We start from the raw sequence: 27,182 nt of genomic DNA, 5'->3' as shown, positions 1-27,182 counted from the left end.
AAATTCCATAGCCCTAAAACACTTCAGTCCTGGAGTCAAGGTTTTAATCTGCCTGTCCTTGTCTTCTTTTTTCAGTCACCCTTCTTTTCCGTTCAAGTTTAATCTTTGTTATTTGAAAGCAGTTTCATCTCCTATCTTTCACACTCTATTCTCTTGTGTTCCTGCCGTCCAAACAGCTGCAGTCTTTCTTTCTCTGATGTTCCCATCACACTCCTTCCTCTTCATTGCCAGCATACAGGCATGCCTGCCTTTCCATTTCACACACTTATGGGCCAATACTTTATAGCTTAGCTGATCTCACTGAGTCAGAGAAAAGAAGACCTTGGAGTTTTTTGTTTCACTTATTCTATTCTCCTCTGTTTGCTCATATTTTTCTGTTCCAGAAGGTGCAGACAACAGCCTATATCCTATAATTGATCAGCATTCAGTCTGGAGAGGTGCAGACAAAATGCAGCATCAACGAATAAAATGATGTTAACTGCTTCTTTTTCATTTTCCCCTCATTCATTTTACTAATGAGCCAACTCACCAAATTCATTTTTGACATAATTAAACATACATTTTTAGCAGAAATGTTGGATGCAGGCAGCTGCTACTCTGAAAAGCAAGGCTTGATTTTCATATGAACATCCCATTTCTAAATGTCGGACCTCCTCTCTATTCCCTTCTGGCTCCTCCATCACCAAAGAAAGTTGTTAGTCACATTGACGTAGCCATAGATGCTTTAATCACACTGTATAGCATTAGAAGATTCAGACACATCGGCTGGTTCCACCTATTCCTGTGATATTTCAGTTCATCTGCTGTAGTGGAAATGACACAGCTGCTGCTTAAATGAATAAAAAGCTTTATAATATTTTAATTTCTCAATTGTTTCTCGACTCTTTTTTTAGCAAATCTTTTAATAATTACAAATCTTAGTTTTGCCTACCTTCTGGCATCCACTATAAAGCAATACAGTATGCTGACATGGTTAAAAATACACAGAAGCAGTCATTTCTATATTTGCTATGCTCCTCAGGAATATGCATTATATTTTCAGTGGAGCCTGTTTCTGACTATTTCTGTCCATTTTGGTGCAGGAAACATTGAGAATGTGGGTGGGATGTAATTTTTCTTGTATTCAGGAGGATTTGTGCTTTTACCTGACTATACCAGCATGAAAAATATTCAGGGTACATCTTGTAATTTCATCTGGAGGTAGTGGCTGAACTAACCGTAGGTTATCACATAAAAACCTGAAAGTACAAGATGATTCACTGAATTCAAAACCATTTAAAAATGCAATTTCAGTTTCAGCTACTCATAAAGCTTTGAGGGTTGCAGTGGGACAGAGAAGCTGTATGCACAGGTTGTACTGAGACATTAGGTTTAAATGGATTGTTATTCCTTTATTGGCTGTGAGTATAAGTTGAACCAAGAGCAGATTAATAACTTCGTGCTTCCTTAGGCCCACAGAGAGGTGAGTATACATCCACTGACTGCTATCTGATAACATAGTACTGAGTGTGCATCCTCTGTGTAAAACTGCAGCTCACTTTGCAGCCCACTGGCTGTTTTTTTTTTTTTATATTGCTTTCTGCACTGCCGCAGTGCCCATAGCTTGTTTAATTCAGTCACGGTTTTGCATTTTAATCCTTTTCTGTTCAGTTAATTGTTATAATTCTCTACAGAGTATGCCCATTGTGCATTTATAATTTACCAACAGATGTATGGAAATTGCTTCAAAATCTAATCATCCATATGAAGCTTAGTGTCAGTTTATTGTCATGGAGTGAGCCTTTATGCTCCTGGAGTGTTGTTGGTTTGACATGTGCTCATTAAACAGTGGTATATCTCTTAAAAGGTTCACTCTGAGGGAATTTCAACTGGTTCACTTTTACTTTTTTAGGCATCAATAGAATTTCTTATAGAAGGTAGTGTAGTTGTCTATTCTAGCATGTTCATAGATGACATTCTGTAAACTGTATACCGAACAAAACTGTTTCCTTGTGAATTGTAAGAAATTCCTGTTGCATAACCATTCTTGTCAGTGTCTGTTATGTGTGTGTGTGTGTGTGTGTGTGTGTGTGTGTGTGTGTGTGTGTGTGTGTGTGTGTGTGTGTGTGTGTGTTGTGTGCGCCAAGGCCGACTGGCTCGCTGATGTCATTTGTTTTTGTCAGAGCCTTTGTTCACTCAGTCCTGGTCAGCTGCTTTAATTTGAGTGCTAGAACCCACAACATGTAACGCCTGTTCGATCATAATGAGGAGATTTGGTCATAAAAAAGTAGCAGAACAGAGATTCTATGAGGAAGAGGAAGTCCAAGGATCTAGAAGATGAAATAAGGATTGGAGGCTTTTGACAGTATTGGCAGGGTGGCAGACATATATATTCTGTGTGTCTATGTATGTGTGTGTGTGTGTGTGTGTGTGTGTGTGTGTGTGTGTGTGTGTGTGTGTGTGTGTGTGTGTGTGTGTGTGTGTGTGTGTGTGTGTGTGTGTGTGTGTGTGTGTGTGATTTGGTTAATGTGTATAACATGAGCTGTGTGAAGGAGTGGGAGTCATCCTCCTCTGGAGACTTGTGTTCGCTACATTACCATGTTAATGCATCCATGCATGTCCGCGCCACAGCATCGCTTTAATGGAATTAAACAGAACTGGAGAAATGGAGAAGGGGCATGAGATAAGGAAGAAGAGAATCATGAACTGAAAAAAGACATCAAGCACTTTTTGAAGATAACACAGAAAAACAGCAGCCTCTTCAACAGCCTGAGCTGTGTGACAGCTTTCCTGCTCCTCTCTCTGGTAGACAGACGGCAGACGTGACACTAAAGGAAGACGCCTCAAAGAGGGGGACAAGTCAGATGACAGGACACGGGGAGAGGATGCCAATTGTGTCTTCTCAATAGACATTGGAGGGAAATAGCATGTTGTCTTTTGTCTATCACTGACTCAAGAGCCATTAGCTTAATTATACGAAGGAGACAGAAGAGACTGTGACGGAGGGAGGCAGGTTTAGACACAGTGTACTAGTCTGAATTAACATGATCAGAAATAAAAAGAGGTTTAATTGGATGTCAATTATTCTTTTTTTTTACACATTAAATTAACAAAACTCAAGGTGGTCACTCATCAAGTCTTCATGAGTTAAATGCTTGAAGTGGTTTGGAAGTATGATATCTGCTTAGTTTACAAGTGGAGACTGAAAAGTTGGTGAACTTTTTCTTAAGAGGTGGAGTTGGAATCTTTGGGAGACCCTACAGACAGACAAGAGCATCAGTACTGTGTAGTTCTGTTGAACCCCTCCAGTAGGGGTGCAGTGCAACATTTGGTCCATTATAGATGCATCTCAATGAACCAGCTGTAAAAGGAGTTATGGGCTGGACTGTTTTTTCACAAAAAAAACTTTTTTTTGTCATCCATTCAGCAGTTTTACTTTCTCTCCACTTACAGTGATGATCGTCCAGTGTGAAGTGAAACGCCTGATTTTAGTCTCTGTGCAACAATGGAAACAAACTGACAACTTTCATTGAAAATATGGCCTCAGGAAGATGAGCTCAGGGATTCCTCCTGCATTTACCAAATAATAGACCTGGAACTGGAACAATTCTACTGAGGACCGGGGAGAATGACCAACAGAGGCATATCTGTCAAAAAAAGCCTCTTAGCTAGTGGGTGTAACTTAATTAAAAATTTATTTAAATTAGTTTACAAAGTAAAATAATCAATAATACATAATGGTTATAATGTTTAGCTAAATAAACCCAATGGCTTCTGCTGTTGTGGGGTAAATGTGTAATATTTACTGTAATCAAGTGCCAAACTAAGTTGATTTCATTTGCCTATGAATATGAATCAATATGATTTTTTGTTGTTGTTGTCAGGAAATGTTGGTTCATGCATGAATGGTTTGCTGGTTGGAGTTGTTGAGAAAAAAATAAGATGTAGAAAAATGTCAGCCTCGTCTCTCTGGTCAGGTTAAGAAGGTAGGAAGTGAAGGCTGTTCAATGCGATGTCCTCATAAATGACAACAACCAACCCTCTTGCTGTGCGTGTGTGTGTGTGTGTGTGTGTGTGTGTGTGTGTGTGTGTGTGTGTGTGTGTGTGTGTGTGTGTGTGTGTGTGTGTTGTGTGTGTGTGTTTGGGGGAGCGAGGCAAAACAGTCACACGCACAACGGCATGGAGAATGTCAAGGAATAATTCCTCACTGCCTCTCTGTCTCTCTCTCTCTCGTTTCCCTCCATCCTTCTCCTCCCCATCTCCATCTAGCCTGCTGCTCTGCTCTCTGTTTCCCTTTGCTCCTCGTTCTCGTTTCAACTTGAACTACTCATGCATTTCATTTTTAATGCTATGCGTGGAGCTCACCGTCCTTCTCTTTCTTTGTCCTACTCCTCTCTCTCTCTCTCTCTCTCTCTCTCTCTCTCTCTCTCTCTCTCTCTCTCTCTCTCCTTTTCCCGCTTCAGCTTCTCTCCACGCCACCTGTTAGTTAGTCTCCCTTTCCTCTCCATGCTGGAATCCCCTCTTTTTTTATGAGGAGTTTCACACTGGCTTTATCTCTGAGGTAAGTCAACATCTTTATTGTTTTATTGATCTTGTGCTCTTGCGTGTTTGTTTCCTCCTCATGTCTTTAGATCAGATACACTTTTCACCATCATATCTTCACATTTTCATTTTTCTCATCTGTTTGAATCATGTGTGCCTGCTTTTGTTTTCTTAACTGCATTATATGTAATAAATAACATAATGCAGCACAAAAACAGACAGCGACTGGAACACTTACCACACACCACGGGGAGGTACAGCGTGTTTTCTTTTCAATCTTCTTACCATCTAGTTCACTTTTCTTTCACATGTCTCAGCATCCACAGACATATCAGACTCTGTCACTCACACATGCTGAAGTTCACTCATCCCGAATGCCTGGAAATAACTTGGCTGTAATTGACAAGTGCTCACTATCACGTTGGTAAGCTATATGTGCTCACTGTCAAGCTTTAATGAGTCGCTACAGTGTGCAGCCCTTACTATACCATCTGTCTGTCAGCCGGCAGCTTGTTATTTAAAGGTGAACTCAGCACGCCACAGGGGCCCATTGTATATAGGACACCAAGGGAAGAAGACCAGGCCGAGAAATGAAGAACCCTCCCTGTATCCCTACAGGTGGAGCAGAGGTGTGTGAGGAAGACTGACAGAGCGATAATAGCAAAGATAAAAAGGGGGAGATCAGGATTAGTAAAGGTGGAGATAAGAGGAGGATTGTAGGAGAGCGCGTCCATGCTGTGATGTGACTCTAATTTAATGTGAAGGACCTGAAAGTGGAGGAGGGGGTGTCACATGTTGCACAAAGACATCCTCGACTGCCGGTTTCTGGCAGCTTCAGCCCTCCCTCTCCAAGCTGAAAACACACATTACCTCACAAATATATGTATAATGGGGTTTGTGGTTGCATAACTAACAGCCGCTGCCGTGGACAAGTTCACAAAAATGGTGTGAAGTATTTCTCTCTATGATGAAGAATCTTGTGGGCGTATGGTCAAGTTTGAACACCTAAAAACCTGCGTGTGCTGAAACCTGTGCGGTCGTTGTTTGGAGAGTGTCACACTTCTCAGCAGCAAGATGAGGATGAAAAGATGAGCTGAGAGAGGGATTCCAGCTGGCAGCATGAGAGCGATCAATCATGATCGCTCTGTGAGTTTCTGCTTCCCTGTGAGGCGTAAGCCGCCAGGCCTCCAGGCGATGTGTGTGGTGCTGCTGCTGGAGATGGTGCTGCTCCAGCTTACAGCCACATCTGCCTGAACCGGGAGGCGACTGACTGTACACATTAGATCAAAACACGCTCACTCACTAGCCTGCAACAGATGCACACTCTGCATGAGTGTGGCGTGTTTGTTCACTGGTATTTTTGTATTGACGTATTTTTTTTATGTGTCTCCTCTGAGGTGTTATTTATTATTCATAAGACCAATCCTTGTTGTCTGCTCATCTCGGGTAATCAATCTGTCGATAAATTCTGCTTTAAGTCACCGTCCTCCAAGGGACTCATTAACTTGTTTTCACCTGCTCTCTTTATGTGTGACAATCCATACCGTTTAGAATTATTTCCCTTTATTGTTTTGTCAAGTCATTTACTGCACAGCGTGATAAGGAATTATTCATCCTCTCTTCTTTCATCAACCTCATATTTAAAAGCAAAAACCTCCACATCTCATCCCGACCCACAGGGTTCCAGGTTATCTCTGTGCTATTTTATTGTGTGGTGACCAGTCTTTCAGAATTCATTAACTTTGTTATTGTGCCTCTGGATGGTCGACATGTTTCCATCGTGAACCGTTGGTGTGTCGTTGTCTTTTCATTCCAATGAGCCTGTGAAGTTTGTGGGCTGGCACGCAGCAGTGTGTTTCAGAAGTTTGTTTCATCTCCAGCCAAGGAAAAGCTAGATGAGCTTTGGAGCGTATCACCCTCTGTTGTGCTCACAGCAGACACTGGACCATACATGACAAATGACCCTCGCTGGCTAAGCTTCTGCTGAAGGTCAACATGCAACACTTTCAGAGTCAGGGCTTCGCTCCTCCTGCTGACTTTACCTTGATGACTGGAAGATAGCAACGTGATTACAGATTGTTGTCTCAAAACCAAAACTACTGTAGTAGGTGACCTGAAACCTGCATTCTTTTTTTAAGTACAGCAAGAAATCACTGGAAGCCCAACACCCCTCTGTACATATGCAGCTTTGCCTCAATGATGGGGGAAACAGCTAGCCTTGCTGTGATCAGAGAAACACCTCTAGATTGCATTATTCAACATGTCATGTTGCTGGCTTAATCTGTGGAAAAGGTGTGAAGACAGTGTTGAATTACTGCTTGACCGTTGCAGTAAATTAGTGGGCTGTAATTCAGACATCATTGAGGAATCAATGTTCTCATGTAACTCAACAAGAAAGCCTGTGGTGAACAACAACGGATACCAGTTTCAGATCAGTTACTTCTCTATTGATTGATTCCACATTTTAAGGTTTAATGTCATTATTGTCAGACCTGTGAGTCAACAGATTGAACCAATACGGCCGCTACTCCTAAATGTTCTCTTCTGAGTGCTCAGATTCTTGTCTTAACTTCACTCGTGTTCATCTTAAAGGCAGAGAAACTCCAACATTCACGCCCCAGTTTCAATCGATTGATGCAGTTAGAACAAATGGGGGGTGGGGGGGGTGTCTATTTAGAATTGAGGACAGAATGCCCCTTCGAGGCCTGCTGTGTTTAGAAAACAAAAGCTGTGAGTTATTTGTAATCCAGCCCCCTCTTTTTCATTTTGGGAAGAGCATCAGCCTCGCATCCGACTCCACGCCTCGCCATCACAACTTTACATAATCACCATCACTCTCTCTCTCCGTCTGTACTGAGGAGAAGACTTCATCCCATTAATTACCTATCTGTCCATCGAGGACTGTTAAACACCTCAACTAGTTTGCGTGTCCAAGCATTTCACACACTCCAATTTAATTGAGGGAGGTAGAGAGATCTCTATTATCCATTGTCCTACACATTTTACATGACAGGAAGATTGATGTTTCCTCCTGGCTGGATAGAAAATGAGAATAGTTGACTATGTGATCAAATCTGGACATCTATCAAGTGATTTTTTTTTTTAAATCTCCAATCATGTTTCTAAGCTTATGTTTGTTTGTTCGCTTGAAATAGCGCAGATGAGATGAGAAAGTTCTTATGTACCTTGGAGAAATTTAAACCTGTAACTCTTCCGTTACTCTTCCTTTACTTGTTTTTTTACCTTGTAGCCCCATGACTGTACGAAAAGGAAAAAGTTTAGCCATCTCCATCCAGGAGCACATGGCCATCGACGTGTGTCCGGGCCCCATCCGCCCCATACGTCAAATCTCTGCCTACTTCCCTCGCTTATCGCCCACTTCCTCCTTCTCGGAGCCACTCTCGCCCAATCAGGTGGCAGCTCCTACCACGCTCACCCCTGGCGGTACGGGTCAAGGCGGAGGGGCCGCGAGTGGGGGAGGAGGAGGAGGAGGAGTGAGCACCAGCCTGTTGTCCCCGCTATTACCGGGGGCAGCAGGTGGAGGGGGCACGCTGTCTGCCATGAGCAGCGTGGACACCTCCATTGAGATCGACAGCTGTGACAGCGACGACAGCAGTGAGTCACCTGAAAGTAAAGCCTAATGCAGCTGCATGAGATGATTCACTGAAGCAAACTCCACAATCAAACAGACGCACTATTTAGTCTTTGCTAAGAATCTATCGAGTCAGACTGAAAACTAACTTTGTTTCAACCCTAAAAGTTGATTCAACTAACATGTATTAATATCACATACCCGATATTATTCTGAAGGTCAATGATGTCATGTTGACAACTTTTTTTCCAATTGAGATGTGAAATGTTTCAGCAGTATTCCGTGTACATGCCTAGAGTGTGACAAACATCTGTGTCTCTTTTGGGGCTTGTTTTAATCACCTGCTTTCCAGCCTCCTTGGGGATGTTACAGTTCGACCTGCTGTATGAGCGAGCCACCAGCTCCTTACGCTGCACAGTCCTGAGAGCGAAGGTAAACCCTAAAATACCCTATAAGCCAACACATCTGGCTTCGTCAGGTAGCAGTGGTCATTATTTGTCTTGGTATCAGTCAACTACATCCAGACTGAAATAACTAAACCAGTCTTGCACAAATTTTTGTGTTCACAAGGGAATAAGAATAAGTCTGACTCCTTCTGAGGGAACTGTGAGATCAAAATGTTTTACTTTTAGCTAAATATCCTGCAATCTATCACAATATCTACAGTAATTATTGCGATGCCAGCACTTTAAATTCAAGACTATGAACGTGTTAAATGATAAACATATTAGCCTTTCCCCCAAGAGCATGTTAGCATTCTAATATTAGTAATGCAATTCTAAGTAACACTAAGAGAGCCACTAGCAAGGTTATAGTCTTGCTTGCTTTGACATTAGAACTTTTTTCATATAAGTTTTGTAACTTGGTACAATAGCTCATATTTATAATATGCAAATTCAGAGAATTACTGTCACAGCATCAAAATGAAAATCATCACCTGTTCAGACAGCAGGAAAATTTATCAGATAAATTAGTTCCCATCTGTTCAATGTTCAGTCTGCATTTAAATAGTTGTTAAAACTCAGGCACAGTTGAACCGCTTTCCTCATTTCATTAATTAAAAGAAGTTAAAATTCTGAAAGTGCAGAGACTCCATGTGTGTTACATTTGCTCTGTGGCTCACTGGTCGACTGAAGGTAGCTGTCAAATTAAAAGCATCTACAATCATGACCTACCTCTCTCTTTTAAAATGCATTTGGAAATTAACCCTTCACAGTACACACAGCGTTCTCCACCAGTTGTTTTCTGTCCCTCTCTTAATGTTTCTCTTCCTGTCTGTGTCTGTTAGGGTCTGAAACCGATGGATTTCAACGGTCTGGCCGATCCTTATGTTAAGCTGCACCTGCTGCCAGGAGCTTGCAAGGTCAGGTTTTTTTTTATTTCCACAGTGTGTGTCTGTGCCAGCATCTCCAAGAGAAAAGAAAGACTTTCAGTCACATGTTGAGCAATATTCAGTGCTCATTTCATTCTCGCGTTAATTCTGTGCTCTATTATGAAAGTGTCAATTTTCACTACAACTAAATGGCCTATTTGCCAGTAAGAAATTGTTTTCCTGAGGGTTATTAGCTGTTTGCAGCTCTGGGAAGCCTTGTAAATGTTATTTTTCCCCTTTCCCTCTGCTTTTACGCACAGGCTAATAAATTGAAAACTAAGACCGTTCGCAACACGCTGAACCCTGTGTGGAACGAGACGCTCACCTATTGTGGAATCACGGAGGAAGACATGTACCGCAAAACACTGCGGTAAATGTCTGCTTTAAGCTTTATGGTTATTTCTGTCTCTTTCACTTCAAGCCTTTCTGGTCTGTTTTTTCCCATCAGATAACCAAGCCTTACTTACAAAGGATTTATCAGAATTCATCCAAATCACAGCAATTTTTTCTCAGTTTATAGGCCTTTATAGGCCTTTATTTTTTTTTTTTACCATTCACCACTCTTTTTTTTATCACCACTGATCCCTTGATCCCCCTTTGTCACCTCGCCTTCACTTTTCACATCTTTTCTGTCCACTAGGATCAGAAAACATCTTCCCTCACTCCTTCCAAGCCATCCCTCTCTGTTTTTCTTTCTGTCTTTCTCATTGCCTATCTCTCTGTTCAAGTTGCAGTGACAGATTGAGGTCAGACTAAGCACTGCGGGGTGTTTTAATTTCATTGAACCCCTCCAGAGGTGACAAAAGCTACGAATTGTCTCTGTCTGTGACTAAAACTTTGCCAAGCCACACGTTGGAGTGGGATTTAAATAGGATAGACGGCTGCTCTCTCGGGCGAAATTGGAGACGCTGGCCCAGCAGCCAGCCTCCAACACTGTGTCAACTCAGCAGAGGTGTTTCCAGAGCAGGAGGATGGGAGTTCAACCCACAAAAGTCATTTCAAACTGTGAACAACATGATTTCATGATTTCTGCACTCACTTAAATCTTGACCCTACAACTGCTTTAGGACATTCTACAGGCATCTACCCTACTTGTTTATTGTTTGGACAATTTTATTGTTTCCCAGCACCTTCTTCTCTGAGTACAGAATGATGATCAGTATGTCTAAAAGTCTAAATAGCACAGAGACTATTGCATATAAAATATCAGCAGCTCATGCACGTCTGGTGTGAGCCCTTTATTATTTGTTCCCAGAGTTGACATTTTATTCTGAAAATCAACATTTTTCTCTCTCCGACAGAACTCCAAGAAATAGAGCCGCAGGTCATTCCGCATTTTGAATAAACCAGAAAAACTGCGACTGTTATTGTTTTTGAATCCAACGTCAACCCGGCACCTGAAGGCAACAAGGAAATAAATGTTATCTGACAGATCATAGAAGCTCATTTTCAGAAAATGCAAATGCAATTCATTGTTGTAATTTTGTGTTTATATTACCGTGACATGACACGAAAATTTAGTGTCATTTTCCATAAATCACAGCTACATGAGTGGAGTTTACCAAACAGCTTTTGTGCAACAACAATCAATGAATGGAAAAACAAAATAGATTAAGATTAACAGAATTAGACAAACTTCTATGATAACAAAGAGTCTAGGAAAAGTTTGTTTTGTCAAAAAATGTGTTGTCTTCTGAATTAAAAATTATAATATGTAATCAAAATTAAGATAGTACACTGCAATTATTAGTCAATGCTTTGACCAACTTTCTTCTTTCCACAACTATATCTTTATTTAATCACCTAAAGATTTTTTTTCTTTTCTAGTAGGAATTAGCTCCTACAAGACCTAGTTTTTAAAAAAAGATGTCATAATTGAGCCCTGCAGTAGTAGAAAAGCCTTTAAATTGATTTAAGCTGCAAATGGCGTCAGTGAACATTTCTATATCCAAAGTCTTGACATTTAAGTCGGTGCCAGCGTGTGATTAGAAGTGTCACGGTCCTTTGCTGGTATCTATTTGATGTAGTGGTGAATGTGAGCTGTCACAGTGAGAGTAAAATGTGTATATTACCTCATGGTGTGTAACTGCATGTCAGCCCTACATTATAATGATTCTGCACTTCACACTTGACTCATTGACCCATTGTTCACTTACTCACCACTCCATCCTCCAGCCCTTTGAGCTGTCATGCATGTTTCGCACCAGCTTTCACCTCTCAGCTCTGACTGATTTCATCTTTTTTTATTCTGCTAATTTTTGCCCCCATTTGTGTTTCAGTCTTTTCCTGTCTTTCCTGTTTTTGCTCCTTTTCAACGCTGCAGGGCTGGGGTCTCATTTTGGATAATAAGCTGCTAGACTAGAAATTACCTCTAGGGAAATTCCAATGGATTTCTGACATCCCCCGGCAACTGGCCCAACACGCCTCCCGTATTCCTGCAATTCCGTGTTTCATTACTGGAAGCTGAAGGCAGCAGGCGATGCTTCATTCCCACAGTTATGAATTCAGTTAGGAGTCCAATAAAACATTAGGCCAATTGACAGCATGTTCACATCTGGTGGTTTGACAGCTGAGTTCTTTGCTTTCTCATTACAGTGTGTTTTTTTAATGCTTATGTAAAGCATAGTAAAGATAATCGACACAGGAATGCACTTGGCTTGTAGCATACTGATTTTTTGCTTCTGCTTATAGAAATGTGTATCTGCATAAATAGCAACCACACACACACATTCATACACAAAGCACACACAGATTTGAATAAATTCTTCAGTTTTTATCTCCCTCTCACCAAACTCATTGCCTCCCTCTCTCAGAAACCTTTGATTTCACACACGAAGCCTCCCTCCATCTCCTTCCTTTCTGCTACTCTTATCCACTTATGCTTGTCGGCTGACGACAGGTGCAAAAAGTTTTCCGCACCCATAAATATGGATTGACTTAACCTTGCATAATGCACTTTTACATTATCTAAATTACCTGTGGGAGAAAATGGTAATTATTGTTCAGTACACCTTGACAGATGCTATTTTTAGAATTTGGGGATTCTTCTTGCTTTCAATTCATGTTGGGTTGTTGTGGACGACTTCCTTCCCTCATGATAATGCTGCCACAACATCAGGAGTAATTAAATGAGTCATAATATGTAAAGTCCTGTGACCCAGCAGAAGCAGATGAGAAAATGAACGAACGAATGAATGGATGGATGGATGATGGATGATGGATGGATGATTTGTAAAGTTGTTTCATTATCCCAGTCCCTCATGCACACAAAAGCACAGTGTGTCCTTCTATTTTCTAAATCCATCTCAGCCTCATTAATTAGTGCTTTTTATTCTTATTCATGTTTCCCTCCCTCCCATACTCAATCTCACATTTTACCATGTTTACTCCCCCCCCCCCCCTTCTCTCTCTCCCAGGGTGTCCGTGTGTGATGAAGACAAGCTGACACATAATGAGTTCATTGGGGAGTCACGGGTGGCCCTGCGCCGTGTGAAGCCTGACCAGACCAAACACTTCAACATCTGTCTGGAGCATCCACCTCCTGTGAGGGGGGTGGGGGTGGGGGGGGGGGGCAGGCGCTCTAAAAGGAGGATAGGAAAAAAAAAAACTGAAGGATGGAAATAGGAAAATGAGTATCTATAAAAAAGCTAGAGCAGAGTAGTATTTAATGTTATGATTTGATGGTCTCTTTTTTGACATGTTAGAAAAAGGGCAGGGAATGAGGTGAAAAAGAATTTGTCGTGTCAACATGAAGGTATATAAAGAAATATACAGAAAAGGAAGTTTTACCTTTAAACAATGAATTAAAATGATACTAAATAACAAAGGATGAAAGATAAAAAGACATTAATAACATTTACAGGTCAATTAAACACGACTGTGAATTCAGACAAACACATTTTGTGAAATAAATGTTTTTTCTGGTAGCAAAATTTCCAAAGATTTCTAAAAACTCTCAAACTATAGCTAACAACACAAATGGCTTTATCGACTGTCGGTAAATAGATCATTTAAGTCATATAGACGCACTGTTACGAGCAACTGTTTGTGCTATATTTTCCCTTTAGTAATAGTCAATAAGTCATTGATAAATAAAGTTTTTGCTATTCTGGAATGTAGTTGATCAGGTGATCACATTAATAATGCTAAGCTTACGGTTTATTTACTCACTAAACATGTGACGTGAGGCGTGCCGGTGCTGGAGCGTAAACACCCAGAGGTGGTCACATCGTTCCCAAACCCCTAAATCATGGACACACCAGCCTCCAGCCTTCTGGGATGACTTTCCACTAGGTTCTGAATAATGACTGCAGGGATTTACTCACATTCAGCCACAAGCATTAGTGAGTTCAGTTCCTGCTGTTGAGCAATTGCTCAACAGCAGGAACTGCTCAACGCCTTGCTCACATTTGGCATTTTGGGTAATCCAAAAGTTCTTGGATGAGGTTGATTTCATGGCTCTGTGGGGTCAAGATCCTCAGCTGAACCTGGAGTATGTTTGCGTGTAGCTAACCTTGGGGGGGGGGGTCTCCGTGTTAAAGAGCGCAGGGCCTTTCACAAAATGCTACCAGAAACTATAGAGCACAATATGAAATGTCATTGCATGATGAGTAGCTTAAAGATTGCCCTTGAGTGAAATTAAAGCCTGACCAAAGCTGGATTGCGGCGTCCAGATTAGCGTACTTACATAATTGAGACAATCCTTGCCTGAGAAGAAGCATCGGCCAAGAAATCTATTCTCATAGCCCACAAATAGCTTATTGTGCAAGCTAAATGTCATCTGGGTCACGCATGGGAAAATGGCGCATTGAGATTGGGAGAATAAAAGGAGGTGAGGGGGGGCTTCAATGGATAGAGAGAGCATGTGAGGAAGATGAGAAACAAATGGATTAAAAAATAAAAGTGTTGGGGAGCAGAGCAGAGGCGGGCTCGTGTGTGACGTGGAGGGGGGGTTGTTTGTTCTTAAGCACTGTGCGTATTAGATTGGCCCTCTGAGGCCAGTGCCCACTCTGGGATCAAAAGATAACCCCCCACCCCCGGTGCAGAAGCTGTGTCAGAGCTCTCATTTCCAAAGTGGTTTGACCCTGGATTTGATGCATCCATGTTTTTCTCCTCATCCTTTGCACCTCTAGCTGACTCCACAGTTTTCGTGTCTCACACTCCTCTTTCTGCTGTCGCTCCTCCAGCTGCCTTCACCGACTGCCATGAACACGGCCCTGAGAGGAATCTCCTGCTACCTGAGAGAGGTGACCACATTACTCACCTGTAGGAGTCCATCAGTCCATCTGTCTGTCTCTCAGTCCTCACAGTCCGCCACAATTCCATTCATCTTCTATTCATCGCTTTAAGTATTGGAATAAATCCTTTATTAATCAATACTGATGTTCATTTCGAAGCTGCATTTTTGTGTTTGAGCAAAAGAGTCTTCATCATTCTTCATTGATGTTTCATCAGAGCAACAGCTTTCCATGTTTACATCTCATCATCAAGTGCTGAAACAAACAGAAATTAGACATTCCATTTAGAAAGATATAAAAGAGTGATTTCAATAACTGATTAACTGATTATTCCACTTTACCAATTAGAAATTTAAATAATGGGCAATGAAAATCAAGCATTAATACAAATTGTGCATTTTATTTATTTCTGAAAAACGATCTTTCAAACTATTTTAATCTGTTTTTCAGCTTCTCCATGCATTTATTACTCTCCTAGCATTTTCATGATGTCAATAACAATCAGCAAATTATTTTGAGGCGTGTAATCGATAACTTAGCTCTGATTTATTGTTGTCTTGTTATTAATTGCAGCACATTTAAAATCAATACAGGATGAAAATCAATAACTGAAAATGCTTTTTGAACCTTGTGAAAAAGATGTCACTAAAAGGAAGACAATGTAGTAACTACTTAGTTGACACTGTCCATTAGAACTGCAAAATAAAAAATCGCCTATTTGTACCAGAAGTCTTGATTATCTTGTTGAATAGAATTAATTTAATTCTATGATCAATTCTAGAACATTTCTGTGGTGACTTTATTAGTTTGGTTGAGGCTTCAAAGACAGAACGGAGGGTTTTGGACAGGTTTAAGGGCAGATGGCATCACATCTGACAACGATTGATTATAAAGTACAAAACACTTAATTTGGAGTAAATTATTTTGTATCAGATACACTCTTGTTGATAATGGAAGTGGGATAAAGCTGTACCGTGAGGGGCTTCATTCATATCTCCCACGCTTGTTTGACATTGCACATTTTGTAATGTGATTATCGTACATGTGCATATTGTGGAGCACTAAATGGTAATATTGTCCATGTTTATACAAGACGAAGAAACATAGATGCTTTCTTCAAAAAAACAACAACAACAAAAACAACCCAACAGCAATATGATTTCCAAGCACTGATATGAAGTTCTTTGTCAAATGAGTCGCTTTAAAAGCTGTCACAAATTCATAACGTCTTAGTTTTAAAATGTGCAATGATTTTAGAGCCCATTCTGTCGTCGTTTATGGACTATTAATGACATTAAACAGATGCTTCAGCATTTCTCACCACAGCCAAGGTTGTTTAATGTGTTTTGCTGATCACCTGGCCAGGTTTGCTGCTTTGCAAACCCACCTACAAATTTATGTGCTCCCCGTTCGTCTGTCGCTGCGTATGGCTGTTTACTCTCGCCTCCTTCATGATTTCTCTATTGATCTGTGAAGGTCTGAGCTGTTTCATTACCAGCTACCTGGAGTAGATTATTCTCACAAATTGCAAGTTTGAAAGTCTCCCTCTCAGTCACAGCAGATGGAAAACTGCCCATTGGCTGTAATAATGAGCCCCCCCCCCACCACTAAAAAAAAGGGGGGGGGGTGAGGAGAGGAGAGGAGAGGAGAGGAGAGGAGAGGAGAGGAGAGGAGAGGAGAGGAGAGGAGAGGAGAGGAGAGGAGAGGAGAGGAGAGGAGAGGAGAGGAGAGGAGAGGAGAGGAGAGGAGAGGAGAGGAGAGGAGAGGAGAGGAGAGGAGAGGAGAGGAGAGGAGGCTGCTGAGACAATTAAAAAAAAAAGGGAGGACCATGGAGGAGTGTGAGGCGTGTGGTATATTGATCATCCTGGTCGTGTCCACCTGATGCCTGGAGATAAGACTTAATGAGAGATGGATGGATATAACAGGGAGACACAGTGAAACAGCTTACAGTAGAGCAGCATTAGAAGCAATAAAATCGAACCTTTTCTATATTACAAAGCATCAAACAAAATGAGTTGGGAAAAGATACACCTGCAGTGATAAAGAGCCTGAAATTTAAAAAAAAAAACCTGCATACATTCCTATAAATAACGTTCACATATCTGTGCTGTTAGCCATGAGAGTGAGTCACACTGCTGTGAGAACATCGTCTTCTTCACCCTCTGTTGCTGCTTACTTGCTTTCTTTCATGTGTCACTTTGAATCTATGCTGTTGTCAAATGCTTTGGTAACAGTTTGATGTACTGTATGGAAAATACTCACGCTGGGAGGGACAAAGTGCATCAATCTGACTTCAAGGTTTGTCTAGGACTTTGCCATCGAACTGACATCGCTGCTGTCGATGTTGGTGATTGGGTTTGTCTGTGATCGTCTGTATATGAGCTCACACACACACACACATACGCACACGCGCGCACACGCACACACACACACACACACACATAGGTGTGTACTGGTCACTAAAGCCAACCCCGAGATATTTGAACAATATATCATATATATATACACACACACACACACACACTGTATACTGTATACTGTATATATATAAGTATGAACATATAGACCCCATGGGGAAAATTCCTTCTTCACATTTTAGTCATCCATGAAGCGCATAGGCAGCCCCGTGAGAGTGCCTGGGGGGCCAAAGAGAGGTTTAGTATCTTGCTCAAGGATAAGCTTACAGGTCGAAATGAAAGTGCAGGAAATCAAACCCCCATCTTTCTGCCACTGATATCATTTTTGGTGTGATAAATATTTGAGAACTATGCTTCACTAATGGTGGTTTTCTCCAGCAGTCCTCAGACTGGGGAGTGAATCAGCACAGCTCCAGCCACCATCACATATTCAGATTGGTAGCGTTTTTATTTCTGTTAATTATTTCTCATAGAAGTAAATTCATTGTGAATCCTGTACATTTACACATTCTGCATCAGACCTGGATTGTTACGTGGATCCAGAGCTTTGATGGTGGTAATAAAATCATCTTCAGCTCACTCTGGTTTTGAAGCTACACCCTTACTTGTCTTTATATAATTTTTAGAAAGATATAGGGAGACATTACTGAGGGATTTTGTGCTCACAATGACCCTTCTTTATTTGCTTCTCTGTTTTCCATGCTACCAAATCAGACGGGTCCAGATGAAGTGTTAGGGTTGGGGTGCTTTGTTGTATAGTGCTATGAATTTAGGTTACAGTTTATTCTCAAATGTAATTGTCTCTCTGACTGTGCTATTTGTCTATAGTGTTGGGTATTGTGTGTTGAAAGCAGATAAGCAGAAAGAGCACAACCAATGCATGAGCTTGTTAAGCTTGAAATAAAGAAGTGATTCAGTCCGGTTGGGTCTAGAAGACATTGTGGGTGTCGGCTCACAGCACACAGCTCATGTGTGTGTTTTAGTCTGTGTGTTAGCATTCATCCCGTCACTTCTGGCATGAGTCGCTGCTGTTAACCATAAATTATACAGGATTGCCTTGTTTTGTTTTCTGCTTTGCTGCTGCAGGAAGATTTGAGCTGTATTATTTCACTGCAGCCTAATCTGCGTAAAGAACATTGATATATTACCACCTTATTAAATTGATTTGACGAGCATGTTAGCAAGAGGCACATTTTCAGTCTTAGCAGACACAGTAACAAGGAATCTTTGCTTTCAGTTTGGACATATTTATCAACCAGAAACATATTTTACAGGAACAATGATCCTTTCTGGCAATGACAAACGTTATTTCTCTGCACATTCAAAGAGCTTTAAGCATTATTTTCAACAATCTTTTAAAGGTGTGAATATTGTCTTGCTGAGAACAACATCAAATATTTGGATGGATGGATGGATGGATGGATGGATGGATGGATGGATGGATGGATGGCTGTTTCAGCCGGAGATGGGACTAGTCAGAGACCAAGTTCCCTTATAAGAATGCATTTCCATTATAATTGTGCTATCTCCTGTTCAATTTATGGTTCCGTCTCTCAGTCCAATCTTGCATACAAAGGTCACAGTGCTTACAACTCCTATGTGTAGAATTTTAATGGAAATGTGCCCGAGTTCTTTAATTATAATCGTATTCATGTTCGTGATGTGAAGCAGGCATTCGAAGTCAGTTTGTCTGATGATAAAGAAAATGAGGAAATATGGCAAACATTACTGAGCTGGGGGAGACACGGAAGCCCACTGTTTTGTCACTTATTTTAAGCCGTGTTCCCCCGGGGGTGTCCTCCCAGATGGACACGATATGAAACCCCCTAAAGGAAGGCAACCAGGAGGCATTCTAATCACAAGCTGTTGTTTTGTTCTGTTTTAAATCCCAGAAAATGCAGGACTCTATTGAAGGACTGGAGGGAGACGGGCAGTTCCATCTGTAATGTTTGGATCAATCCGCCAACAGCCAGCTTAAAAAATATCTCCTCTCCCTCTCTTTCTCAGATTTTAATCACATATTGAAAGAACGGGTGCTTTGGTTCTTATCCATACTCACCCTTAGTATCAGTCTGTCTCACTGCTTTTTATGAATTCCACAGAGGGGGTTGTCTTCTTACCAGCACAGACCTTTAGACCCCCCACGTTTCCTCACTACAGCAGGTGTAACAATTAACCTTGACTACTTCTACATCTTCTTAAAATACTTAAAGTCTCACCGGGTTCAAATAAAAAAAAGGAATGTCAGTTCAATTTAAAATAATGGATTTTTTTAGGTTAACTACTCAAACCCTCTCATCAGCTCACTAGTATGTTACTTCAAACCACATCCTTGGCTTTGTAATTGGCTCCACCGCATGTTATTTTAGTGTGAATTGCCTCCAGGCCCCCCTGCTGGCATTTTCCTGGAAGAAAGTGGAAAGGCAGAGAGATTTGGCGAGTAAGGTCATTTACGGGGTGTTTGCTGTGCTCCCCTAGCCTTAACTGTTCCATGATGGCACATGGAAGGACAGGGGTGGGTCAGGGGTTTGGAGATGTGGGATGTGGGGACCTTGAACAGATGATACCATCCAATGCAATAATGTAATGAAAATAAAAGTTTTTTAGACCAAAGCGGTCCTGTTTGAAACCAAAGACACAATGTGGAGCTCCAGTAGTGTAAAGAGTATAGGACCTTTTTTTAAAATTTATATTTGTATTTTTCTACATTTACAGCTCTGGGACTCCAGAGATCCACAGTGAGACACAACATGTGCAAATGAAAAAGAGTTGGAACATTTGTGATTATATGCGACCAACCTTCCAAAGCTAGTCTGAAAGCACGATGAAGGCTCATTCATGAAATCACAAAAGATATTAAGAAAAAAAGAAAAACACATCCAAAGAACTGAAGACCTCTCTCACCTCAATCAGGATCATATTCATGGCTCCACCATTAGAAAGACACTGGTGAAAATGAGCAACTGTGAAAATGGCTTCTATGGAAGGGTGGTGTGAACATTAAGGCTGAATTTTGTCACAACCCACCTGGATGACCATCTGAGCTTTTGAAAGATTATTCTATAGACTGATTATATAAAAGCTGAGCTGTTTACATCTGGTGTAAACCAAAAACTATAATCCACAAAAAGACATGAAAGTTGAAGACTTGCTTTTATTGAGGAAAACCTTCCAGAAAACTTATTGGAACAGTTTCATTTATAGTAATATGAACCGTCCCTATTAAATTATATATATAATATAATTATTAGGAACAAGACGTAATACAAGTCATTTTTCAAATGACTGAATATTTTATGTCCCTGTGGTCCAATTACACACCCCGAGCTGTGGAGTCAGACCGTATCTGTTTCTAAGTGTTTATCATTTATATCACTTGTTCAGTATCATTAAAACTTGACTGGCAGAAACTTCACACGCGTCACTCGTGTGAGTGATGTGACGGTTTTTCTGTCCTGTTAAAGTGTCTTTCTTCTACTTCTACTTTATTATTTATTTTTATTAATTTTTAATTTAAAAAAAAAACTGATGGCACATTTAAGAGGAAATCTGTACAATAAATGTTTTGGTGGTCAGAATACAAAACAATAAAATGGAAATCCTCATTAATATTACCCGTAATTCATACCATATCTGGTTTTAACCCTGAACAGATGAGGAAATGCAACTTACTTGTCTTTGTCCTTTCTGTCACACCCGCCCCCTCTCTTTCCTCTCAGTGGGAGACCGAGCAGCAGAGGAGTCTGGAGGAGAGAGGTCGTCTGCTGCTGTGCCTGCAGTACCTTCCGCCGGCCGGTGATGACGATGCGAAGGGCGAGGCCAAGGAGAGGGCTCGTGGGGGGCTGTGTGTGGGTGTCAAACGCTGCGCCCACCTGGCAGCCATGGACGTGAACGGCTACTCGGATCCCTACGTTAAAACGTGAGGATGACGTCGAAACAGTGCCGTGGCATTTGTGATTCAAAGAAAATGGAACGATATCGCCGTCTCAGATCAAATAATGCTCAGGCCTGCTTGCCGGCGCATCATCGGACACATTTTAAGTAACTGATACACAACAAGACGGATGGATTGACATTTCATGACCCTCATTCCAGAACAATTGAGCTATTCATCTCAGTCTAGACCTTAATACCAGAGTTTGGTCTTAACTGCCCGTCGGCTTTTATTGACCCAATGAATCACTTTTGTTGGTCCTCATGAGTGATAGATGACTTGAGTTAACCCTGCATAAGGTAATGGCGGCAAATAAGGGCAGCTCTCACTCAGGCAACAATCACTTTAAAATATATCAGTCATTCATCAAGCGCGCCTGTATCGACAGTCTTTAGCATGACGGGGTGAAGACACGAGGTTGTGATGTGATCTAATGTTCTGGGGGGGCCTCGTGCATCGTGGAGGAGACGGCACTGGGGACAATGGTTGGTGCCATGAAGGTCCTCCAGACTTTCATTACTCACTGGTGAAAGAAAAGCAATACCGGTCGTGCCGTTGTGTGTTTGTGTTTGGACCAGGGAGGGCAAGAAGCTTGAAAGATGCACCCTGGTTTTACAAATGAGCTCTGAATTTCCCCTTCTCTTTGCTCAGCAGCATCCTCTCTTCACCGACTTTGAGGCCATTTGTGCAATGGATAAAACACTTAACATCTCATCACACACACTTCCCTGCAAAAGCAATCTCCCTCTCCTTTTTCACGGCTAAAACTCAAGTATTTTACACCCACTGAACCTACACACTGAGCCCTCGCACATTCTGCGTAATATATCACGCACCTTGATTCATTTTAGATGCGTATTTGCCCTTCGGTGGGAGCTTTTTCTCAGATGCTTTGTTGTGTCTGAGAGCGTGTGGGAACATATGCTCTCTGAGCTGTGGGTAGTGGGTGGAAATACGAACACAGATTCCACCATGCTCCTTCCAGCTGGCTTAAAAATACCCAGAGATTTAAATGACACCCAGTGTAAGGATGTGGAGCTTTTTCCAATTTGCTGTTCTCACATTCACACATTGTTTGCTTCACGTTAAACCTTTGAGGGGAAAAATTGTCCATTTTAGATAATATGTTCACTCACTCTCTCACTGACAGGTAGGTGAGAAGCTTATCTCATGGGTGCGTGTTAAACATGAAGCTACAGTAAGCTGTTTAGTTGAATCCAGCATAAAACTGAAAAGGTTTGTCCAGCCTGTCTGGTAGAAATGATTGAAGATGTCACTATTGCTCATAAGGGTTTTTTTTTTTCTGAATCATCCATCGGTACAGTCAGAGCTTACAGAATCATGTCAGAAAAACAAAACAAAACTTCAATATAATGATTTTCTCTTTGCATGAACTCACGCTAATCTTTATACTGTACTCATTTATTTACAGCTACTGCATCATTTCCATATACATTTTGTAGCATATATAATATACATAATGTAATATTCCTTTCAGACATACCGTGAACTGTGAACTAAAATGTGAAGGTATCACATCTTTCTGCCTCAGGTACCTCAAGCCAGACATTCATAAGAAATCCAAGCACAAAACAGCGGTGATAAAAAAGACTCTCAACCCGGAGTTTAATGAGGTAGACTTCTCTGTGTCCGTCGGTGCATGTGCATGCACGTATCTGTAGGGGCCGGACTCACACAGTGGTTGAAAATGACAAAGAGACAGCTCAATTATACCTAGAATATCCTCCAGAGACGTTAAACTGCATGCAAAATCCGTTGATTGCTGTTGTGACTGTGGCCTCATTAGTGAGTTATTAGAAGTTTGGTCTGCTCACCTTTGAGCTCATCCTCTCTCTGTTTCTGTATCTGTTGTCAACAAGGAGTTCTTCTATGAGATCTCCTTTTCAGAGTTAGCAACCAAGACGCTGGAGGTCACGGTGTGGGACTACGACCTGGGCAAGTCCAACGACTTCATCGGTGAGTTGACGTCACAACCCCAATGGAAGATAATCACTTTCTGCTGGATAATTCTGTGATCACTGATTGGCTTGGTAGTTTATTAGAAGTCTACTAATGCCCCAGTGGCAGATGCTAACAAAGATATTTTTGGATGTTCTCTATTTTCGTTATGATCCTAGAGCAGTGCTGTGTTTAATTTTCAGTTTTTAGTTGCCAATTCTTTTTCTGTGAATTGGGACTAAATACATTTACTAATCTCTGTCTTTGTGACTAATCTAGTGGGGGGTTTTCTGGGATTTTTAAAAGAAATTATGTTGTTGTTTTTTTGTTTCCCACAGAAGATAAAGAACAATCGTGGGGGTTTTATGGAATTTAATGTCAACAAACCCCACTGCACATGTGAACCCTTTAAAAAGCATCACTCAAACAGATGTATTGCATTTGTCTGGGACTATTTTTTGCTGTGAGAAGCCTCAGTGAGCATTTTTACTGTTCATGAGATGGCAAACAAAACATCATTGCCCATGTTTATAAACTAATTATCAGTCAGTGCATTCACTCATGCATTTAAGTTGTTTTTGGACAGAAAATAACTATAAAAGGAATAAATTCAATTGTAATCTTTATTTCATTTGTGAGGAATCACCACCTTTGAGTGGAATTTCAGTAAAAGTTGTTGCTATTAAATCCTTTCAGTATAGGAGGTGCTGGTTAATGCCCAAGAGCGACTAACTGGTGACTCATCCAGTTAGTGTCTGGCCATAAAAAGAGAAATATGATTTAATATTGTAAGTCTAGTTTGTAATTCTCAGTTTTACCCTCTAAAACAAATGGGGTTTGAATAAATATTTTCTTTTGTTGTTCAAGTATAAACATTTAAGCACTTTTACCAACATGATGCAGCATTTTTTTCCCTCTAAAGACAGCCAAAAAGAATCACTGAAACCCAAACCACATATTAAAAAACATCTTTGTGCTTTTGCTGTTAAAACGAAAACAGTATTTTCAGTCTCTTGTTTGGCTGAAAATAATGACACAAGGTAAAAAGACAATAGCACACGGAGTGAAGACAGTGAGATCGTTCAGGCAGCTGCACTGCTGTTTTCACACGACATGCCTCATTTTCATCAGTCACCATACACACACACACACACACACACACACACACACACACACACACACACACACACACACACACACACACACACACACACACACACACACACACCTTGCCTATTAAGCTGCTGAGATATCCCATCTCTCCCTGTGCCTGTCAGTGCTGCTGCTGTTCACTCTCAGAATCCACCTCTAGGCTCTAGTTCAAGGAAGGTCATGAAGTTTGCTCATCACTCCAAGATATCTGCGTAAACATATGTAGATTGGGTAAAACTGAGTTACGAATCAGATAATTTAAAAAAAAATCTGAAATGGGACTGGATTCCAATGAATGCTGATAAAACTGATTGTTGTACTTTGAACTATTTTTATTTATTATTCACTTCATTGAATAAACTTTCTTCAATATCTGTGCATGATTTAGGAGGTGTGTCCTTAGGGTGTCACTCACAAGGTGATGCTCTGCAGCACTGGATAGACTGTCTGAAGAACAAGGGCAAGAAGGTGGAGCGCTGGCACACGCTGACCAATGAGCTGCCTGGATCCACGCTGCAGGAATGACCTGGAGGTCACCCGCCGTACTGACCACGGAGCGACTGGCCTGAACTCAGGATGAGAGATGTTTCTATCGCATGCTCTGAGGATTTTCTGCATGACTATGAAGGATTCATGTCCTATTTACTTTGTGTAATAAATGAAACCCTAACTCACGACAGCATACACAAAGGGAGCACACTCAGAGATCAGAGCACTAATATTGGATTATTGGATTGGAATAGGTTTGATGCAAATTAGGGGAAGCCTGTCTGCCACAAATATGACAGTGTGAGAATTTTCATAATCATATTCATGGGGATCCTGTCTCTTTCATAGGTTTAATGTCAACCTAATGATTCCTCTGCACTGCGTCCAACTGGTCAGCTCTCAACCAACATGAAAAATTGAATTGGAATATGAATATAAAGAGCTAGAAACTTCAATTAATCTGCCATTCATCCCTTCTATGTTAGGTCCTGTTATTCCCATTAACTGGTGACATTATAACTCACTGCAAACATACCTCTCCCTAGCAATAATGTTTACCCAATGCTTCCGAAGATTTCTAAGTGGTCTTAATGCTGTCAGACATTTCATATCCAGCGACCTGCCTGAAGCTAGCACAACCTAAAGATGAATGGTTCTTCCATGTTTGGGGATCAGTCAATTACTTGCATGTTTAGTGTTGATGGAGCGAATTAAAAGTCAAATACCAGCCGGGGTCTACAGCAGTAAGCACTCATCATCACATTATTCCCATTTCTCCTGGGGTGTGTTGCTCTGGTGAACTGCAGAGGTTTGTTTGTTTTTTTTTTAAATGAAATTCAAAGTTGTAATTTTTTATGTTGTTCACAGTTGTGTAACGTGTCAGTTTCTTGTTGGTGTCACGTTGATGGTTTGCTTTGGAATCCTTTATCTGAATGGAACAGGGTTGAAATTAACAGAGAGGCTTCACAGACTCTTTTTTTTTTCTCAGCCTTTGTTAAATATCCAAACTGCAAATATGAATTGATGTATTGAGAACAGTGTTGTCTCAGAATTCTCCATGGTTGCTGCTTTATGATGGGTTGCATTGACAAAGTTGCAGATTCCACTTGTGCTCGATCTCATTTGATAAATGAGGCATGCTGAAAATGGTGTTCATATGTAAATATATATTGTGTTCCACATGGATTGGATATTGTTCTTTTGGAATTTAAACTGTGCATGATTTTTTTTTTCCATAAAACATTTTTATTGAGTGTGTGCATCCTTGAAATTCCAGTGGCTCTACAGCGGCATCTCTGAACCTCACTCAGTGGCCAATCAATAAAGCCAAACTGCCCCTTAGCTGTCAGGATGTGCAACTGCATCCTCTTCTCGCAATAACAGGAGCTGAAGTGATTGGGCACAATATAAAGATCAATATGGGTTTAACATTTTATTCCCTTAAGTGTGCAAACATCCAATCTGATCATCAACACCACGATGGTCTATGACTAATCAGGTGAAAATGAACACAAGTGGTTCACCCTCAAACAGTTACATGAAAGCCTACCCAAACTTTATAGCATTATTATTTAATAACTTTATTATAGGTTTTCCAAATAGGTGTTTCAGAAGTGTTGTTCATGAACTGGAGGGAAGTGGAGATAATATCGAGAATACAAGAATCTAAAAAACAAAATATTTAATTCCTTAACTTAAGTTATACATCATGTAAACCCACATTACTTTTAGGGACATTGCTTACACAGTAAAGGTCTGGATGACTACATATAACCTACAGGGTTCCAAATATTCTAATAGAAAGACAACCATTCACACTCACAGCTGTGATCGGTTTAGTCACTGATTCACCTGCATTGCATGTTTTTGGACTGTGAGAGGATGCAGGAGCACCAGGAGGAACCCACACAGACGTGTGGAGAACATAAGAACTCCACAAGGAAGAGGCCTCAGGTCTGGATCCATTTACTCACAACATGAACCAGATTACTGCCCAGTTTTTAAAATATATTAAGCTATACAGGTCTTTATCCCATGATCGTAGCGGTCTGGACAGATATATTTATTCATTGAAGAAAAAATTAACTGAATAGCAGTTGAATTTCTTCACCATCTCTGAAACTCATTTGAGTCTACAAAAAGAAGAGGAAAACCAATGAAAATGTTTGCAGCTATAATTTATAATTTTATGTATTTTCTCACATTCTGAGCAGAAAGGAAGTGCCTTATGAAATCAGAGTGGGATACAGCATTACACATGTCATCAATGTTTGTCTTTTCCTGCAAAAATTCTAGGTCCAGAGTTGATGAATATGAATATATACCTGCCGATAAAAAGATCCGCGGCGTGCGATACAATAACCTAAACTGATATGAGGAAAAAAGGACATTTGAGGGCATTCTCTGTGGTGCATCTATAGTGGCAAATGTGGCAAATGTTCTATTAAATTCAAGTGATCAGCAGACTCAGAGGCTGCAATAACACCTAATACCAGGAAGAGGTTTTCAG

General features: G+C 40.8%; 1 protein-coding gene across 1 annotated transcript; it reads left to right on the top strand.

The window, feature by feature from the left end:
• Nucleotides 1-4,311: 4,311 nt before the first annotated feature.
• LOC137588515 (double C2-like domain-containing protein alpha) lies at nt 4,312-25,885 on the top strand. Its single transcript, XM_068305640.1, has 11 exons — nt 4,312-4,540; nt 7,772-8,136; nt 8,466-8,545; nt 9,402-9,476; nt 9,746-9,855; nt 12,902-13,028; nt 14,672-14,731; nt 20,859-21,058; nt 22,626-22,707; nt 22,954-23,050; nt 24,573-25,885. Exons 1-11 carry the CDS (start codon nt 4,509-4,511, stop codon nt 24,707-24,709), a joined length of 1,365 nt encoding a protein of 454 aa, XP_068161741.1. The 5' UTR covers nt 4,312-4,508; the 3' UTR covers nt 24,710-25,885.
• Nucleotides 25,886-27,182: the final 1,297 nt, after the last annotated feature.

The sequence above is a fragment of the Antennarius striatus genome, chromosome 21, assembly GCF_040054535.1.
Source record: "Antennarius striatus isolate MH-2024 chromosome 21, ASM4005453v1, whole genome shotgun sequence".
NCBI lineage: Eukaryota > Metazoa > Chordata > Actinopteri > Lophiiformes > Antennariidae > Antennarius > Antennarius striatus.
Note: the sequence above shows the minus strand (reverse complement) of the source record. Positions and strands in the feature narration are given on the sequence as shown.

Bases quoted from the DNA above. Each gene is read 5' to 3' on its own strand.
- LOC137588515 (XM_068305640.1), top strand. From the start codon at position 4,509: ATGAGGAGTTTCACACTGGCTTTATCTCTGAG. The intron at 9,477-9,745 runs GTCAGGTTTTTT...TTTTACGCACAG, and splicing joins TGCTGCCAGGAGCTTGCAAG to GCTAATAAATTGAAAACTAA. The intron at 21,059-22,625 runs GTGAGGATGACG...TTTCTGCCTCAG, and splicing joins TCGGATCCCTACGTTAAAAC to GTACCTCAAGCCAGACATTC.